Source organism: Fusarium solani (genome assembly GCF_023522795.1).
Source record: "Fusarium solani strain SB1 chromosome Unknown bctg00000001, whole genome shotgun sequence".
Classification (NCBI taxonomy): domain Eukaryota; kingdom Fungi; phylum Ascomycota; class Sordariomycetes; order Hypocreales; family Nectriaceae; genus Fusarium; species Fusarium solani.
In genome coordinates, this window is record NW_027072156.1 from 1,109,243 (window position 1) to 1,127,911 (window position 18,669).

General features: G+C 53.9%; 6 protein-coding genes across 6 annotated transcripts; 2 read left to right on the forward strand and 4 right to left on the reverse strand.

Moving 5' to 3' along the window:
- Positions 1-36: 36 nt before the first annotated feature.
- Positions 37-2,517, reverse strand: MRS44_002450 (uncharacterized protein; the record flags this gene model as incomplete). The annotated part of the gene is made up of 1 exon (XM_065622831.1): positions 37-2,517. The coding sequence occupies one exon, from the start codon at positions 2,515-2,517 to the stop codon at positions 37-39; it is 2,481 nt and encodes an 826-aa protein (XP_065478903.1).
- A 3,826-nt stretch (positions 2,518-6,343) lies between these two features.
- On the reverse strand, positions 6,344-7,236 carry MRS44_002451 (uncharacterized protein; the record flags this gene model as incomplete). Its single annotated transcript, XM_065622832.1, has 4 exons — positions 6,344-6,609; positions 6,687-6,819; positions 6,872-7,140; positions 7,197-7,236. The coding sequence occupies 4 exons, from the start codon at positions 7,234-7,236 to the stop codon at positions 6,344-6,346; spliced, it is 708 nt and encodes a 235-aa protein (XP_065478904.1).
- A 772-nt stretch (positions 7,237-8,008) lies between these two features.
- MRS44_002452 (mitochondrial 37S ribosomal protein uS17m) lies at positions 8,009-8,585 on the forward strand (the record flags this gene model as incomplete). Its single annotated transcript, XM_046275144.2, has 2 exons — positions 8,009-8,143; positions 8,214-8,585. 2 exons carry the CDS (start codon positions 8,009-8,011, stop codon positions 8,583-8,585), a joined length of 507 nt encoding a protein of 168 aa, XP_046136556.1.
- Positions 8,586-8,961: 376 nt separating this feature from the next.
- Positions 8,962-11,512, reverse strand: MRS44_002453 (uncharacterized protein; the record flags this gene model as incomplete). The annotated part of the gene is made up of 3 exons (XM_046272544.2): positions 8,962-9,182; positions 9,239-11,348; positions 11,423-11,512. The coding sequence occupies 3 exons, from the start codon at positions 11,510-11,512 to the stop codon at positions 8,962-8,964; spliced, it is 2,421 nt and encodes an 806-aa protein (XP_046136557.2).
- Positions 11,513-12,221: 709 nt separating this feature from the next.
- MRS44_002454 (uncharacterized protein) lies at positions 12,222-14,360 on the reverse strand (the record flags this gene model as incomplete). Its single annotated transcript, XM_065622833.1, has 2 exons — positions 12,222-13,997; positions 14,049-14,360. 2 exons carry the CDS (start codon positions 14,358-14,360, stop codon positions 12,222-12,224), a joined length of 2,088 nt encoding a protein of 695 aa, XP_065478905.1.
- Positions 14,361-15,146: 786 nt separating this feature from the next.
- MRS44_002455 (uncharacterized protein) lies at positions 15,147-17,953 on the forward strand (the record flags this gene model as incomplete). The annotated part of the gene is made up of 3 exons (XM_046268045.2): positions 15,147-15,811; positions 15,866-16,586; positions 16,640-17,953. The coding sequence occupies 3 exons, from the start codon at positions 15,147-15,149 to the stop codon at positions 17,951-17,953; spliced, it is 2,700 nt and encodes an 899-aa protein (XP_046136558.1).
- Between the last annotated feature and the right edge of the window lie 716 nt (positions 17,954-18,669).

Consider the following 18,669-nt stretch of genomic DNA (forward strand, 5'->3'; position numbering starts at 1 on the left):
TCTCATGTCTAATGCTCGTCATCGTCAATCTTCCATTTATCGTACTTTGCGGCGTCGGCTCATCTTGCTTCCGATGCAGCTGATGCTGTCACTCGGAGCAACGCTGACAACGTCATCTTCCCATGCTGCATGGCTGCTGCCCACGCCGCTCATGGGGAGAGCAATGTCTTTGGCGGACATGTAGCTCTGGGCCTTGCTTGAGTAGCCCGTGTTAGGGTATTCGCGCCCCGTGGCCATTCGGGGCACACCGTATTTGCTGGCAGCCCGACTCCTCGGCATGATATCTGGGATCTCAGGAATGTCAGGGATCTCGGGGACCTCAGGGACCTCAGGGACCTCAGGAACTTCGTAAACCTTGTGAGCTCGTGGTGCCTCATCAGCAAGAGGATATCGTGAATGTTCATGAATAATACGACCTCGTGGTACTTGGTAAGGGTCGGGAGCTCTAGTGGTCGTGTAGTCGGGAGCTCGTGGCATGGGCCGGTCGAAAGGTCGTGGCACTTCAGGCGCCTCAGGCACTTCGGGTGCCTCGGGAATCTCCGTCTCGACCTCGGGTCGATGACCTCGTCGAGGCGCTCGTGAGGATGGGCGTGACCGGGCAGAAACGTAGCTGCGCTCGTCGTCATACGTCGCTCGACGGGAGCGTGAGTGCGACGACTTGGGCACGCCGCTGTGACGAGACCCCGCATGGCTGCGGTGATCATCAGCCAGCACGACCGACTTGCGGCTGGTAGGCGCTTCGCTGCGGCTGCGGACGCTCCGCGCCTTTTCTGTCACAGGGGGTCTCGAGGACCGACGGGTTCGTGTCTCAAAACCATCGTCAGGGGGAGGTCGTGATGAACGTCGGCTTCGAGTGTCAAAGCCATCATCGAGGGGAGGTCGTGATGCACGTCGACTCCGTCTATCAAATCCATCGTCATGGGGAGCTCTGGATGAACGACGAGTGCGACTCTCATAAACCTCGTCAACCTCCTCAACTGAGGGACGCCTCGATGGGTGTCGGCTGCGCGTCTCGTATTCCTCCTCATCTGGAGCCCGGCTTGGGGACCGGGCCCGAGAATGAGCCACACTCCTGGCGGTGCTCTTTGCGGTAGTGCTCTTCGCAGCAGTGCTCTTTGCGGCGATACTCCTGGCGGTGCTCTTGGCGGTACTTTTAGCGACACTTCGGGCTCTGCTCCTGCTCCTGGCGCGAGAAGGCTCGGCCCAAGGGTTTTCTTCATGAGGGTATTCTGTCAGATACTGCACGGGAGGGGGCCGCTCGTCTTCAGACTCCTCGCTGCTCTCGTCTTCGATGTAACCAAGCCTCCTTGGTGGATAATCATCCGGATGAGACATCTTTCGGGGTGCATATTCCTCTTTATACATGGGTTGCCGGAAAGGGTATCCGTCTGGGTATGGCATGCCCTCGTAGGCGCTGGCTGCCCGGGATGGCAGGGCCTTTTGAGGGTACTCGCCGCCACGAAGAGACGTCCTTGGAGGATAATCGCCGTATACCATTCGGCGTTCTTCCTGGTGCATTTTGTGAACCGATGGTGCCTTTTCGGGAAAGGTAGAACGGCGTGGCAAATTGGGAGGCTCGAAATCCTGTCGGGGTTTGCGTTCTCGTTCCTTGGCCGCGTTGCTCACAAAGCCGTAAGTAAGGGCTGCACCCGCAGCGACGCCCAGGAGGGCACCGACAACAGTAGTGGTGCTAAGGCCGTTGTTGTTGGAGCTCTGACGAGGGGAAACCGACACAGGGTCCGTCTCGTCACGGTCAGCAGCTCGTTGAGTCATCTCGGCAGCGGTAACAGTGTTGGGGCCGTGTTTGGAGGGTGACTGGCGAGGCTGAAAGGGCGATTGATTGTTAGAGATAGAAGACGAGGAAGAACGGGCCTCCGTGATGGCATGGGAATGGGACTTGGAGCGAGTTCGAGTATAGGTACTTTTCGAATGAGTATAGGTGCTTTGCGAATGAGAGAAATGTGTGGATCCGTTGTAGGTCCATTCGAGAACACGGCCAAAGTGGTCGCGAGGGGACATGGGTTGCATGTAGACGACCTGGATGGTGTTGCCGTCAAGGTCGCGAACAGTTGCTCGCGTTGGGGTCTCACCGCCGTCGAGGCCCAAGCGAGGCTTCAGGCTGTGACCGCCGGGATAGGCTCGGTCATCATTGTTTTCGATGTACAGCCACGGTTCTGCGGTGAGAGCAGCGTCGTGGAATTCGACTACTGCAGCCGGGGACGGGGCGGCGAGGACCAATGTCGAGAGCTTGACAGGCTCAAAAGGATGGGTAACCTCGCGGATCTGCAGCACTGGCTGGCCGCCATGTTGTTCGTCACCACGTCCGTCGGTTAGGGCTTTGCGTTGTTTGCTTCCAGACTTGGCATTTCCGCCCGGGATTCCGTAGGTGATGGTTCCAATCGACGAAGTCTGTTCGCGGTCGGCGGCCAGGAAGCGAAGACCAAGGGTTGCGAGGATGGCCGAGTAGAAGGACGACGACGATGCCAGGTGCGACACCTCAACAAAAGGTAGTGTCATGATCTCTTATAGAGTCCGTAAAACAGCCAGGACTCGATCGGTTGCCTGCTTTCAGGTATCCGCTCGGGTGCCTTGGCCGGATTGGATTTGATGGAACCTTGAAAGGCTTGAAAGTCGAAGGGAAAAAAATGATGGACTGCTCCTGCTTGACTGGCTGAACAGGGAGGGGGGCCTGGTGGGGAGACAGAATATCGGTCAAGGCAGGGCTGAAGGAGGATGAGTAACAAACAACAAAAGAGAAGAAACCGAGGGCCGGAGAGTCGAAAAAAAGGCAGATTAGAAAACTGGCAAAGTACAAGGAAATATCCGTAATAAGAATGAGGCAAAGAGGTGCTAAGTAGACCGGAGAGTCAGGAGAAGAAAGTGGCCGGGCGAAGTGGCGGAGTAGGCGAGAGAAGGCGGTCGAGAATGAGAGGGTAGGGATTGAGAGGCGAGATGCAAGAATCAAGCTGTCCCCAATCGGTGCCCCGAGGTGAATGACTTGGCAACTGACGCGGTAGGCCGTGAAGGGAACCAAAAATAAGGATGGATCCGTAATTCGGAGCTTGCCTTGGGCAAATGCTGAGCTGTCCGTCGTTCGCTTGCCTGTCGGGCAATTGTTATGACTCCTTTGACACCCAACCTGACTGAGATTGGATTGATCAAGGGTGCAAGACGCTGAAAAGGGAGACGAGGGTCCGCAGTATCGATCGACCAGTCCCCGAGTTTGTCCAGAAATTCCTGTCGTCCCGGGTGTATATGTAGGAGAGAAGTGCAAAGGGCCTTATGTGCCTGGTGTTGGTGTATGCGCCAGGTTGCGGACGATTGTATGTTAGATGCCCTAGCGTAGGTAGGTCCAGATGTTAACGTTCGGATGGATATGCCTGGGTATCCAGTCCGAGGGTTCGCCTCTGCGTTAGGTAGTTTGTGAGTGACGAGGATTGAATGTTTGTTGCTGCGAGATGATAGGAGCAATTGACGGAGCAATTGCTTAGGAGGGCTGTGGACTAGAGACTCTAGAGACTCTGTGAAGAGGAGAAGAGTCGGGGGAGACGGGAGAGGGAGAAAGGTTGGGGGAAGAGTGAGAGAAGAACCGAGAGACAGAGGGTGTCGTGAGGACGGGACCCATGGCGGGCTACGTGCTGTTGGCCACTCCCACTGATCACTGAGCTGCTGCTGATGTGCCCAGCTAATGCTAGGTCACTGTAACTGCCGCTGCCAGACGGTGTTGGAGCTGGAGCTGATGCGATCCAATGTGTGCGTGTCTCAGCCAGCCCTCCCGCCGCGTCTCATAACGTCCCCATTCTGCATCTCTTGTGACTGTGGCTCTGTGACTCGTTGACATCTGACCCTCTCGCGCTCTACCGGATCCATCCATAGAGGGGCCAGAAAGAGGTAGCCGGTATAGCCCCCCTGGCGTGAGCGTGGGCCTTGCATCACATCGCATCACATCACGCTGGAGGGTAGGTACCTGGAGACGAGTGCGTGGCTAGCCCCGAGCAAGAACCAGGAAATAGGGTATTGTGCACTGCAAGCACGCACCAAAACCCTCTGGAATTGTGCACTTGTGTAATCTTGACTGGTACCTGAGGGCCTTGGGCTCAGTGTGGGTGGGTATGTACCTTGAGTTAACAGCCCGCTCGCTAGCCCCGCGCCATCCGGCAGCACCCGCCCATGATCACCCCTGAACCCTTCAAGTCTTGTATCCTGGCAAGCATTTGCTTCCCTGTTTGCTCCTCGAGTTGCTTCCTGATTGCTCTCTTCGAAGCCAGAGAAGCAGAGGACTGTGTATCAATCACAATACACTGCAAAAATAGATGAAATCTCATGTACAGCGTCCAGGAGCGACTTGTCCCGGCTCGGTACCTGCAGCTAGAGGGGGGCATCGTGCCATGAGAGGGTGGTTGGGTGGGCGGCGAAAGGCATTGGACCAGACGATGGGATGGACGGATGGACAGACGAATTCGGATGATCCAGAGCTCCAAAACCCTCCAACCTGCCATGGCCTGGAATTCCCTCACATCTGATAAAACCGCCTCCGCGATACAACTCTGTCTTGTCTCTTCTCGTGACCATGCAGCCAGACTACTCCAGAGTCATGGCTCTGATACCGTTCCCCCCTCATACCCCTCTTTCTGCCCCTCCTTTTGCTCGCATTCCGATCATGATGAGGACCGCATGCCCGCGGCCAGATCAAGCCAGCACTAACCACCTCCCTACCTAATGTCCAGCCCTGATGCATTGGGGGGATATGATATGCTACATGCAGTACGTACTCGACAGCACAAGATGGTGTACTATGTACGATCATCGGAGAATAGCTCGTGCGAACTGATCCAATGACTCTCGGTCGTTGATGCGTGACCACGTCGAGCACAACGGCTGGACTCACGGCCGCCCGGCTCGCTCCACCGGGCATCCACCGGCGCCTCCACCCCCGGCCTGCACCGGCCAACCCCGGGCCCTCGGCTACCTTATCAACCCTCACATTGGATAGGATAAGGCCTCTCTGCGCTTGACCTGGCCCATTAGAGTAGCTTTCTCGACAAGAGGACAAGAGCCACCTCAGGGAATGCCATCGCGCAACAGACACGACGCGTCTAGGGTCTCTGGGCCTGCCGGCCACATCACAAAATCCAGACCAGACATGGCCGCCTCACCAGCCTCCTCTGGTCGCTTCACTGACTAGCCCCTTCTTCTCTTCATCGAATGAGGGTCGGATTCCCTGTCCTTCACACCTCACGCTCGCGTGGGGGTATTTTATTCGATGACCATCCCGTAGGAGTTGGATATGCGAACCTCGCGAGACCCAGTAAGCGTTGAATCCCAAGATCCACCATCGACAGACTGGACGAGAGAGCCCAAGGCCCTAAGCAAGCCTGTCGTGGCAGGAGTATTACGATTTTTCTTTCTTCTTTTGGCTACAAACAAGGCAGACCAGACCTCGGCATCGTCAGTATCACGGCATAACCCTTGAGCTCGAAGCCCTGTATCCATCTCTCATGCGTCCATCACTTCATCCCCTCCCACACTCTCACCCCAAAGGTCGGCGCGCCCACGCGACCATTGTGCGGGGCGTCTTGGTGCTACACCAGCCGTTTTGGGCCTGCCGCGTATTCGCGGCTGGAGCGGACTTCACTTGGCTGGCCTCATACCTCGACTTTGGTTCATAATATGATATGCGTTTGTGTAACATGGAAGTGTGCACTTCATTACTACCTGAGTAGTACCTTGAGATGGTATATTGCCTCCTCCATCAGATGACTTTTGCCCTTCAACTGTCTTGCATCTTGTCTGCCCTTCCGTCACGGGCTCGCGGAGTACGCATCAGCCATGACTGTAAATCAAGCCGAATCATGAACGCGCCTCACGTGTTAAACCACCACCATCCGCCACAACCCCAGCTCTCAACGCGAGCCCGTCCCCGCATCTGAAAGCCTAGATAGGCGATGTAGACTTCCAGGTGCTTCGTCCATTGAAATGCTGTGTGGTTAGATCGTGCAAGTACCCAGGTCAAGCAGCTCAGATCTTCATCCAGACAAAACAAGCATAATGCAGAAGGGGAGAAAAAACAGGGCAGACATGCAAAGAAACAGTACAGAAAGGACAAGAGGAAGGAATGGGCCAGGTTGAAATGACCCATCAAGACGACATTCACGTCTTGGACCCGTTGTTGAACGCCCCATGTTTTGGTTGCAAAAACAAGCGACAGCGAACACCCCAGGCATTCCAAGTCAGCGCCCTGCCGTCCCGCCCCAACGACGATGTTGTATCGCCGCAGGGCGAGCCGACATTTGGCGTCTATCGCAGCATCCGGCCCCCAGGCCGCCTCATTCGCAGCTCGCTCTTACATGATGTCCCAGACATCCTCAGCCGCGTGGCAGAACTTGCTGCAGGCCACACTGGCAGACAGAGAGTAGTTGCTGATGGAGATCTTCTCGTCCACGAGCGAGTCGGCAAAGTTGTCCTCACCCTTGGCCATGGCACCCACAAACACGCAGATGCTCTCCTTGGGGCCAACACTCTCGACATACTCACGGACTCGGACAAGCTCCGAGTCGAAGCTCAGCGTCACCTTGCGGCAGTTGGGGGAAGGTGATCGGTGATTGGGTTCTGGATCACACGCAGTAGCTTCTCGTTGGAGTTGGTGGAGCGGATGGACAGCCGGTGAAGAAGCTGCACCATGAGACCGGCGAATCGCTTGAAGGTTCGGGGGATACGGACTGAGGGTGAAACCTCGATCAGCACGCCCTTGGCAGTGTGGATGTAGATCTGGAGCTTTCCAGCCTTGTTGATGGGCGAGTCGAGCAGGGTCAGCAAACACTAAGAAATGGTCAGCATGTTGAATGCCGACTCAGGGAGCCAGAGTTGAAACCTGGTGGGTGATATCGGGTCGGGCATCACTGATATCCCGATTCATCTTACGCATGACACCGATATGCTCGTCGCTGTTGAGCAACGAGTACTTGTCCTCGCGGTGCATGCCATTGCGGCCGGTGCCGCCGTGCGACGCCTTGTACGTCTCCAGACTGGCATTGGACAGAACGACGATGAGACGCTGGGAGTCTTTGTCGGTGGGTGGGATAGGCGTGTTCTGTTCCGCGACCAGTTGGGGGAGCGCAGGAGGAGGAAGAGATTGCGTTCCTGATGGGAACATGTTAGCAGTGGTCTTTCAACCCAGCGGTGTGTTGAGCACTTACTAGGCCGCTTCACTCCAGTTCGACGCTCGGGAGAAGACATGTTGGTTGAGAGGTATGAAGGTGAATTGGGAGGTAAGATGGATAATGGTTTGCCCGATGATGACTCAAGAGGTGTTAGTGGGAGTGACTGAGACAAGACGACAAGGTGGCGAGGTAGAGCAAATATATAGTCGGAGCAAATGCAGAAGAGAGGAAAGAAGAGAGGGAGGAGGCGGGAGAGTACCTATGAATCGATTTTGTTGAACCCTTGACAAAATCTTACCTGCTAAGAGGAAGACGGACCCCACACTAATTGAGCCTAGAGTTCGTTCTCCAAGCCTTCGGATCGCCGGCTGTCGGCGGTTTACTCTCCGAATGGTGGGGGACACGTGCCTCAAGTCTGACGATGGGCTTAGAAGATGAGAGGAATAACGAATTGAGAGTCTTGGAATGCTCGATTTGTTGTAATTATGGAAATATCGTTCAGGAAGCCTGGCTGAGAAGAGCCAGAGTTAAAATTGTGTGTGCGGTCGCAATATCCTTGGGACAATTCGCTCCCTTGCTCCTAGCACGTGTGAACTGCTGAGGTCTCGTGAGAGCCTAGTCCAATCACATCTGCGCCCTCGGCTTTGCGATTTTGGGTTACATAAGCGCTATCATCCGCACAGCCTCGAAGCTTATTGGCTGCCAAATTTTAGAACAGCCTTCCATTCCTGGTGCGAGCTATCAAAACGACATCTCGCTCTGGAGACCAGCAATTGAGGGATTGGCTACGCCTCTGGCCCTCGAAAGGATTGACTCGACATTTATTCGATATAAGAGTCCCTCAAGCCATGTCTTCTCAAGTCGCCAAGGCCGCGCGCCGCGTGACGCACGAGCTTCACGGCGTCGTCGTTTCGGCTGGTCTCATGGAAAAGACTGTCAAGGTCCGAGTTGGAGGTCAGAAGTGGAACAAGATTGTCAACAAGGTGAGCTTTCCTGCCTACTATTCATAGCCTCTGTGCGTCTGAGTGGTGTTTTGCTGACCATCTTCCTCAGTGGTTTGCCGACCCCAAGCACTACCTCGTCCACGACCCCAACTCCTCTCTCCGAACCGGCGATGTTGTCGCCATTGTCCCCGGCTGGCCGACTTCCCAACATAAGCGCCACGTCATCAAGCACATTATTGCTCCCTACGGTACCCCCATTGAGGAGCGCCCACCCGTGCCAAGTTTGGAGGAGAGGATAGCAGAGCGTGAAGCCAAGAAGGCCGCCAAGGACGAGCGGAGGGCAGCCAGGAGACAAGCTGAGGAGGATAGGCGACAAGAGGAGAAGAGATTGGAACTTGAGAAGAAGGAGGCGAAGCGTAAGGCTTGGGAGGAGGCCCAGCAACAACGCAAACCCCAGACTTCAGCGAGCGATGTCGACTAAACGGCCGAAATGTTGATGTTGCGAGTCACGTCGGGATATCGGAACTCGGCCTGATGAGAGAAATGTATAACTCAGGTATGGCTGCGGGTATGAGATCAGAGTCAGGATGGGAGTAGCGGGCGAAAAATCACGCCCTGTACGATAAATGACATTGGATAAGGAGTGGTCATGCGACGGAGAGCCGTTGCTAAAACAAGTGTACCATATAAAATGACATAGTAGACATTCAGCCTGATCAGAACACTAACGCCCATATCCTTCGGCCGTGACGTGCGCGTCGTGGAATCCAACGTTGCCCACGACTGCGCCATTCCCATGCGAGCGTGGTCTACCCACACGTCTAAGATACATGTTGTATACAAGGCCGGAAAGCAGTTCAACCACCCCGTTCTCCAAACTCTCTTGCCCAATCTTCATACTCTTTTAATCCAGCCTTACTAACGCTGGGGCGAATAGTCGATAAACTCGCCTCAAAATCGATCAGCTGTATTGGCCGAATTTCATCCATCGTCATGTGCAATAAGGCCTCTCCCAGAGATCGTAGAGGTCCCATGGCTGCATCCTTGGCTAGTGCGGTGATGTCTGAGCCCGAGAAGCCTAGAAATCATTGAGTGTTAGCTAGCGTCGAACTGTGTCGAGAAACTTCTACCCACCATCTGTTAGGTCTACTAGTTTGAGGATATCCTCATTCGACAAGTCATGTTTTTGTTCGCCCAAGAGCGTTCGGAGTTGCGTCTCCCGAGTCGTTGGCTCGGGGAGGGGGATGTACTGGCGTCTAACAAATCGTCTTCGAGCTGCTTCGTCAATAGCCCACGGCAGGTTGGTTGCAGCCAGCACCAAAACCCGGTTGGCATCCCCTTTTTCCTTCTCCTTGTCACTAGTCTCTCTACCCGCAGCTGCTCGCTGTAGGTCGCTCCACTGGATGAGAAACTCGGTCTTGATTCTCGTAGTGGCCTCATGCTCTCCGGATCCTGTTCGCTGAGATAAGAGCGAGTCAATCTCGTCGACGAAGATGATGCTGGGCGCCAAGGTCCGAGCGAGTCCGAAGAGAGCTCGTACAAGCTTTTCAGACTCTCCCAGATATTTGCTCGTCAAACTGCTAGCAGAAATCGAGAAGAATGTCGACTTAGACTCAGTTGCAACAGCCCTGGCAAGCATCGTCTTTCCAGTTCCCGGTGGCCCGAATAGCAACATGCCCCTTGCCGGTTCTCGAAGCCCCATGAAAAGATCTGGTCTCAAGAACGGGTATACAACTGTCTCGCGAAGAGCGTTTTTCGCTATCTCTAGACCGGCCACATCGCTCCAATGGACTTCATCTCCCTGCACAACGATGTCGTTGAGGATCTGTTTGGCTGCGTCCTCGTCAACGCCAGGAGGCAGATTCTTCAAAATCTTTGCCTTCTTCTTTTTCCATTCCGTCATCTCGTCGGAGCTCTTCCCAGATTGAGACCCATCTGAGGAGCCTTCTTGGGTATCCGTCTCAGTGGCTGTCTCTTTTGCCTTTGCTCGTCTTGACCTTGAGACGGATCGACCTGTGTCATCCGCCGACGCGCTCGACGTCGAGACATGCCGCGTTTTCCGCTCACGTCGTCGTGATCGTTCCCTTTTCTCTGGGTTTGGATTTGGTTTCGGGGGTTTCAAAGCCCTCCCGGATCTCTTTGGTGCTGGACTTCTACTCGGATATGCATCCGAGACACTTCTTCTCTCCGATGTCTCTCCGGAATCGTCAGCGGTTTCAACGCCGTTTGCCACCTCATGTCTAGACACTTTACGGGGCGATGGCGACACCCCGATATTGTCTCGGCTGCTCGTAAATCGTTCGGACCGACTTGTGTAGTTGTCTGGGGAGGGCAGATCCTGATAGGATAGTGAATTGAGAGCACTTGATGCCGCAGTAACGGACAACATGGATGGGCGTGCATAGCAGTACTCGTCAGAATGACGTGTGGAACTCGATGACTCCCCATTGAAATCATTCTCCCTGGGTACTACTAGCCTTCTTGAATGACTGTCCCATTGCACTGGGGCTGGTCTGCGGACCTGTTCCAAGGAAGCGCGAGAGCTTGGGCTTGGAGTCGCCGGACCCGCCTCAGGCTGACTACTCCTCAGAAGTCTGTCCTTGGAACCGAGGGCGCTCCATGCCAAAGTCGCAGCCTTGCTTGGCCCTTCAGCCACAGGTCTTGGGGTTTTGCGAGTTTTGATGGGCCTGTCGCCTGGCCTTCCCGAACGTAGGGTGGTTCTCATGGTATGCTTTTCGGGACTTGGTGATCGCAATGTCTTATTCGGCCTTGGGGGTAGATTCGGGGCGTTGGGCGACGATGATCTCGGCAGCGATGATGAAGATGCGTTTGGGTCGAGATATGCGCTGGGTCCATCCACGATAGCCTGCTCCGATGAAGTGCGCCGGGGTTGCGATGGACGATGTGGAAGTGACGGCCGCGAAAGTTCAGAGTATTGTACAGCGGGTATCGTGCCTTGTCCTATGGATCCCCGGCCTCTGTCGTTGTCTGGAAGGCTAGGTCGTTTGATCAACTTGCCACTGGGCGGAGGTGGTGATAGTGTCTCTTCTTGCCGCGATACACGCAGCGCCTCAAGAAGATCGATCCGCTCCTTGCATTGCAGTTCCAACTCTCTCAGGGCGTCCTGCAGCGCCTTCTCGGTATCGGTGCGCACGCTATATGATGGAGGTGCTCGGTTCGCATGATAATCGTAGATCTGGTCGAGGGCACTCCTCCAGTGCCGCATGGCCTCGGCCTCACTTCCCTGAATTCGCCAGCAATTGTTAGAGCAAAGTCAAAAATACCGAAAAGTCAAAAACACCAAACTTTCGGTCGTACCTGGCTTTCATAGTAGACGGCAGTCGAACAACTCAGGTAGCTATCATCGTAGGTTTTCTGCAGCACAGCCAGGGCCTTGTTCCGTAACATGGCTCCGGCGGCAGGGCAATACCATAGTAGCCCAGAGCGTAGCCCTCGTTGCGCTCAGTCCGCCGACTATTTTTGATGTTTGTCGTTGTCGAAGCAGGCTCTGGGACAGATGCCGAACGGTGGGTACGCGCTTTAAGGAAATCCCGAGCTTTGTCAGCCCAATGAGTTGGGCTGGGAAAATCGCGCTTCGTGATCGGATCGGGGTGTTTCCAAGGGCCGGGTGTGGTTGAGACTGGCGATCAGGAGCCTTCTCGTGTCCGTGATGGTTGAAACGTGATGGAGTTGATCGTTGTACTTCGTACATGGCAGAGCAAGTAAGTTGGGCAGGCGGTGACGTAGTCTCGCTCGCACTGCCCACCCCCGTCGCAATCTGTCGTGGCGGGGTACTTATTGCTCATTGCCAGCCTCGTCCGGAAATGACAAAGTTCTACTAATTCCTGTTCTCGACGTGCCATGTTGAAATGAGACAAAGCCATGCTGCAAGTGCTGAAATGTTTCAAAGAATATCACGCATAGAAATTAACCGTTATTGCTTGCGTGGCAACCAAATTTGGAAACCTCTATGGAGCCTGGCTCGCCTGCAAGAGATGCAGCTAATCGTCTAAATGCCAGCAGGCGGCTTGACCGTACCATTATTATGGGGGCATTTGTGTAAGAGAGTGATGGAAATCTAGGCCTTTTGGACACATGCCACCCATCTGCTGCCGTTTTATGACAATAATACACGTATCTCGGCTGTGGTTCTAGGAAATACGGATCGAAGCCGTCCCTCTTCCTCATCCGAATCCGAATCCGCAGAGTCCTCGTCTTCCTCCAGAATCACTTCTTCAAGCTCCTCGAAGTCGTTACAGAATTGTTCTGCAGCCTCCTCAGTGACTTGTCGAGCCAGTTTCGAGTCCTGAAGGTGCTTCAGGTTCTCCATAGCATCCATGAGCGCGGATGGTAGGAAGTCATCCAGGGTTTGGCTCGCCTGGCCAAGTAGTTTCTCGTCCAGCGGACCAGCATCTTTGTCCTTGTTCTCTTCTAGAAATGAGAAGATAGGATCAAGGCCGGACCCTTTCCGGAAGAAATTGTACTGGCTGACGACTAGCTTTTTGGCCTCCTCCTCTGATTTGCCCTGAAGCTGTTGGGTCCTTCGTCGGGTGAACTCGAACGGCTCTAAACATGCTGTTGCAGATGATATGCAGTTGATGAGAAAGATGGCACCTTTTTGATCCTTCATAACCTTGGCCATATTCTCACACCCTGCCATAAAAGGCTCAAAAGCTTCCGCCAACACATTCTCAAACTCGCTCTCGCGATCCTCCGAAGCAGACAGAGAAGAGTCATAGGTCTTGCTGATAGCCTTGAGTTGCTTCAATGAGTCTTGTAGGAAAGCAGGGGGTCCAAGGTCTGAAGGAGCATGCTGAAACTCTCCCTGCAGAGTGGCAATGTGATCCCTAACCAATGCCCGGAACTGGCGAAGAGCCTCCGTCTCAAGACCCTCGACCAGCTCCACCAAGTTGGTGTTTGGACCAAGAGTCTTCTGGAATGTGATGCGGTAAAAGTTGACGAGATTCGCGAGCTTGTAGGCTGGGATTGTCTCTTCGTTCGATTGGATCACTTGTTCCATCCGTTGGCGAAGCACTCGAGCTGCGCCGGAAATGTCGCGGTCCACCAAATCGTTCAACGCCTTCAAAGCGTTGAAGTCGGCCTCAACCTCATCATCTTCCGCGATAAGGCGCCAAATTTCAGCATCTCGGCCGGATTTCAAGCCCCTTGCAAGCTCCTCACCCTCGGCGACGAACAATACCTCTAGTGCCTCACGCTCGCTGACCGTTGCTGAATGGATCCAGGCCAGCATGTCACCCACGTACCGCAGAGGGTCATGTGCAGTCATATCGATGGGCTTGACTGAAGGATCCTCAGTCCCTGACGGGGAACTTCCAGTCAGGGCGACATAGAATGAGTCGGAAAGGATTCGTTCTCGTGCTTCGGAGAAGAAATCTAGGCAGTTCTGGAACAGGGAAGGCCTTTCAGCAAGCACTCTGAGGGCCCGTCGAATTGACGAGTTCATCTGTGGGTTTTCAAGGTTCAGCGTCTTGAACTCTCGTTGTATCCACTTGTAAAGTTTCTGGAAGCCAAGGTTGATGTTCTTTGACGTTTGCTCCATCAACTCCAACCCCAAAGTTTGTTTCTCGAAGCCAAGCAAGATCTCGCAGTCTTTGCTAATCTTCTTCGCTTTACCCAATGCTTCAAAGAAACGGTCATCGACCGGTTCGGCTGTCATGGTTAAGGCCGCGATCTCACTCTCAGACATGATGAAATGCTTCCTGAAAGCGCCTAGAAGGTCTTGCTTGACCTCGACCTGTCTCCTTTGCTCGAGAAGTGATGATGCTTCGGAGAGTGCTGGCGTCGTTTGCTCGTGGGCTGCAACAACCTGGCTTTTCATGTCCTCATAGCCGCTGTTTAGCTTGTCGATGGTTGTCTTGATGCGTCGGAGTTGCTATAAGTATGTTAGTATTAATCTTGTTACTTAGAGACGGAATAAACCCACCTCAGCGACACGACCAAACTCGGCGATGACTTCTCCGTTGCTGTCAATAACTTCTTTTTGCAGGTCCAGCCGCACTCGTCGGCGAGTTTCGGCATCATTCTGAGTTCCTCGTTGATCAAGAAGAGAGAGAGCGTCCCTGAACTCAGTATCGGAGTGTGTCGTCGACAGGACACTTGTAACTTTCGATGCCAGAGGAGTTAAACTTTTGGGGGTTGATGGAGTTTGGGGATAACTGTCTGGAGAGAGAAGTCCTGCACTAGAAGCGTCCCTCAAAGGAAGGACCTTCAGAGACCAGGGGCGATCTGACGACATTTTGCTAGATGGTGTTCGGGATCCTTCTAGTCACCTGAGCTGAATGACTGAATGTTCGATAGAAGCTACCTCATTTCGGGGCCGCGATTAAGACGAATAAAACGATTTCACTGAAAACAAATCAAAGTGAAGGACAGTGACCCGGACCTGTCAGGGATGGTGAGAACAAATGAATAGCATGGGCTTCACATGTAAGAGACATCCTGAGTGCAACGGTGTCGTGAGTGTGAGTGAGGCCTGGAATGGGCAGGCGGTGTGGCGCAAGCTGTGGGGTCTTATCGGTCATTGTCCGGCAGAACCCCGTCACCGCTTTGTAGCGTCATACCTGCGACTGTGATGCCTGGAGGCGTTCGAAGCCCCAATTCATTCATTAGACTGCGTGAGGAGCGGTCGCCTGCTGTTTTGTTTCAAGATCTCACAGTGAATTATTTGTCAGGTCTGCTCTGAGCCTGCTTTTACAAGATTCTCGGTTTCGTCTGGTGTTCGGTACAGGCATGTGCTCCCGGTCACGCTTATCCGGGTCACCTGGCTCGTGACCATTTGGTTTTCGATAACAACGCTGACGGTTTCCAGGGCGAGGAATCTACCTTTTTACCTTCGAGACTGCTTCATCTTCGACTCTGTTTATCCAGCACCGCCGGAGTTCTCGACCCTGATAACTACTCTCTTTCCACCTCTGATTTTATTGATATCGTGCCTCGACTTGCCTTGTGCCGACCTCTATCGCGATACCAGGGCGACATGCCCACCGAATATCATCGGTGATTCATTGCCCCAAGGGCCACCATGACTTCCAATATCTTCTCCCGTCTCAAGTCCCCTACGAGGGAGAGCCGGTCATTTTACGAACAGCTGCGTTCCCGAGACGATGACGAATACGACCCTGGTCTTGATGAAGAGAATCTCGGACACCGTTTTGATGGCTTCCCGACCGAAGAGCTCGGTATTAGCGATAGTCGCATGACAGTGGAAAGTGCGGCCATGGACCCGAAGGGCAAAGGCAGAGCTGTATCCCAACCTATGCGAAGTCCCAGTGGGCCGACTCCGAGATGGCATTTGAACGACGATGAGGCCGACAATGACGTTCCTGCGTCCCTTTTGTTTGAGCCGAACGAAACCGACAATATACCGCCAACAACACCAAGGCGATCAGGTCGGCCAGCCAACAATCGGATCCCATCAACCGCAGGGCCGTCGTCAGCAAGGTCAAGGGCTCAGTGGGAGGCGGCAACCGCGCAGCAGCCCCTACACCCCGACGACCGTTATGGAACACATACGGGGCCGCAGCCACTCCCCGTGGCCAGAGGAACGATATTGAATAACCCAAAAGAGAAGGCACTCTGGCGATGGGTTAACACCTCAAATCTGGACAGCTTTATGCGGGACGTTTATGACTACTACGAAGGGGGCGGGCTGTGGTGCATATTGTGTGGTAACGCGCTGTGGATTCTGTAAGTCAATTGTCTCGCACTGGTGAAAATGCTGAGGCTGACGAGGTGGTACAGGGAGACACTCTTCGTTGCGGTGTTACTGACATTTTTGGGCCAGTGTGTTGATTATTCTCAGATTCCCAAGAGTCGATCGTTGAGTGAAGTTGTCGTTCCGCAATGTACACGAAAAATATCTGGACTCTGGAGTTTTGGAATTTGGCTCTATGCCTTCTTCTTTATCTGGAAGTGTGTGCAGTACTGCGCAGAGATACCCCGTCTCATTCACATCAGGGAGTTTTATATTCACCTACTGGAGATTCCGGAGCAGGATATGCAGACAGTATCCTGGCAAGACGTCGTCGCTCGGATCATGGCTTTGCGCGACCAGAACCCGAAGACGGCGAGGAACGTCCCTGCAAGATTACAGCAGTTTATTGGCAGCCAGTCCAAGGAGAGGCTGGACGCACACGACATCGCCAACCGTCTAATGCGAAAGGAAAACTATCTCATCGCCATGATTAACAAGGACATACTGAATTTGTCCTTGCCAGTTCCGTTCCTACGCGGTCGGCAACTGTTTTCCAAGACAATGGAGTGGTACCTGCATTACTGCATCCTCGACATGGCCTTTAACGAGCTGGGCCAAGTCCAGCAAGACTTTCTACGTTCAGACCGTAGGCGTTTGCTGAGCCAGAAACTGAAGCAGCGCCTTCTTTTTGCCGGTGTTCTTAACCTTGTGTTTGCGCCAGTTGTCTTGGCCTATGTCATGGTTGTCTACTTCTTCACTTATTACTACGTATGTTGCCTCGCCTTGGAATCGCATCTCGGTAGAGCTAACCCCATTTGTAGGAATATCAAAAGGACCCCAAGCAAGCAGCCGCGCGCAAGTACACATCTCTCGCAGAGTGGAAGTTTCGCGAGTTCAACGAGCTTCCACACATCTTCTACGAGAGATTGCACATGTCATATCCCTTCGCGACTCGATACATCGACCAGTTCCCCAAGCGGATGACGGAAGACATCGCAAGAAGCATAGCTTTCATGTCAGGAGCAATTACCGCTATTCTAGCACTTGGATCTATTCTGGATTCCGAGCTTTTCCTCAACTTTGAGATTACCAAGGACCGACCCGTGCTCTTCTACTTGGGTGTCTTTGGAGCAGTCTGGGCGATAACGCGTGGTATGGTATCCGAGGAAACCTTGGTCTTTAATCCTGAGTATGCTCTGCGGAATGTCATCGAGTACACACACTACATGCCAGACCACTGGCAGGGGAGACTTCACAGCTTCGAGGTGAAGCAAGAATTTTCGGAACTCTACAAGATGAAAGTGGTCATCTTCCTAGAAGAAGTGATGGGCATCATTACAACACCCATGCTGCTCCTCTTCTCGCTACCCAAGTGCAGCGACCAAATCGTCGACTTCTTCCGTGAGTTCACCATTCATGTCGATGGATTGGGTTATGTGTGCTCGTTTGCGGTGTTCGACTTTCAGAAAGGCCCTGGCAATACCGGACAACAAGCAGCTCATCAGGACGTCCGCGAGGACTATTACTCCACGAAGCACGGCAAGATGGCCGCATCATACTACGGTTTCATCGACAACTACGTCATCAACCCCAAGACGGGAATTCCAGGACACCTGCCACCTGGTTCTCGGCCACCATTCCATCCTCCTCCAGCGTTCCCAGGGCTCAACTCTCCGACGCTGGCGGCAGATATGCAGGGCTCGCACATGGGTCGGGCGGAAACGGGACGGGCTCGAAGTCGGGCTCCTGTCGGGCGAGGACCGCGAGCTGGGCCCGCGATGTCTCAACCCTCGCCGATGGCGTCCGTGCTCCTAGATCAGCATCACCAACCTGGGGGGCCCAACGCCGCTGCGCGCAGCCTGTACTGGTCAAGACATCCACGGGCCGGATACCGCGGGGAGAGCCAGATCATTGAGGAGACAGAAGGCAGCAGCATGAGACGTCCTGGAGAAGATGATGAATTGTATGAGCCAGGTGGTATGCTGGGCGAGTCAACATGGGAGACATCCCCGGCGAAAGGGGTGAGCCGGGAGAACAGCGCAGCCAACACAGATGAGGCTGAGGCCGGAGTTCTGGGTCTGATCTATCAACTACACCAACCGCAGAGACCTCGCAGAGGAGGCGGCATGGTTTGAATCTGGGTGTCAACATCCAGTCGATAATGCTTGGTTATAGGGAGTCATATTACTGTTATTTCTGATGTGGGACGGGCCGGCGCATCAAGCCGCTTGCTGAAAGATCTCCCCTCCTAGGTATCCTGCTTCCTGAGGAGAAAGGTATGCAAGTCGCTGTCGATTTTTTGTTTTTTTGCGTAGATGCGCTGTTTTGATTGCATACTTGCTTCTTACATGGGGCCGTGGGACCTTGATCATGTTTCCACTCTGGCCAGGGCTACACTGGCTTACCGGGGTTGCAGATGGCGTTTTTCTGGAGACATGAATATGATATCCAATGGGCGAGGAAGAGTGGCGAGGTACACGTTGAATTGAGTCTGCATTGGTGATGAAGATTATATCATCTGACGGTTGGCTTGTCTGACCAAGGAGTCTCGAAGCAGGGTTGAAGATGTCCACGCGCATAAGTGACAAATCCGCCCAAGTACATACACCGAAAATAATCCAGACTGCGGGTTCGGCTCCGAGTCGCAAATCCGGGAGTGTCGTCGAGGTGTGGGCAACAACAGAGTGCAGCCTTGAGCGGCGAAACGAAGGAGCTCGGTCTTTTGAGACCGAGGTCGGCGACTTGAATGTTGCAACGCCGAGGCCGAGACGGTGGAAATCAAGTGAGGATTACGTAGAACAGAGCCCAAGATTGAACGGGTAAAAAGGAAGTGATGGTGTGGTGGAAACTT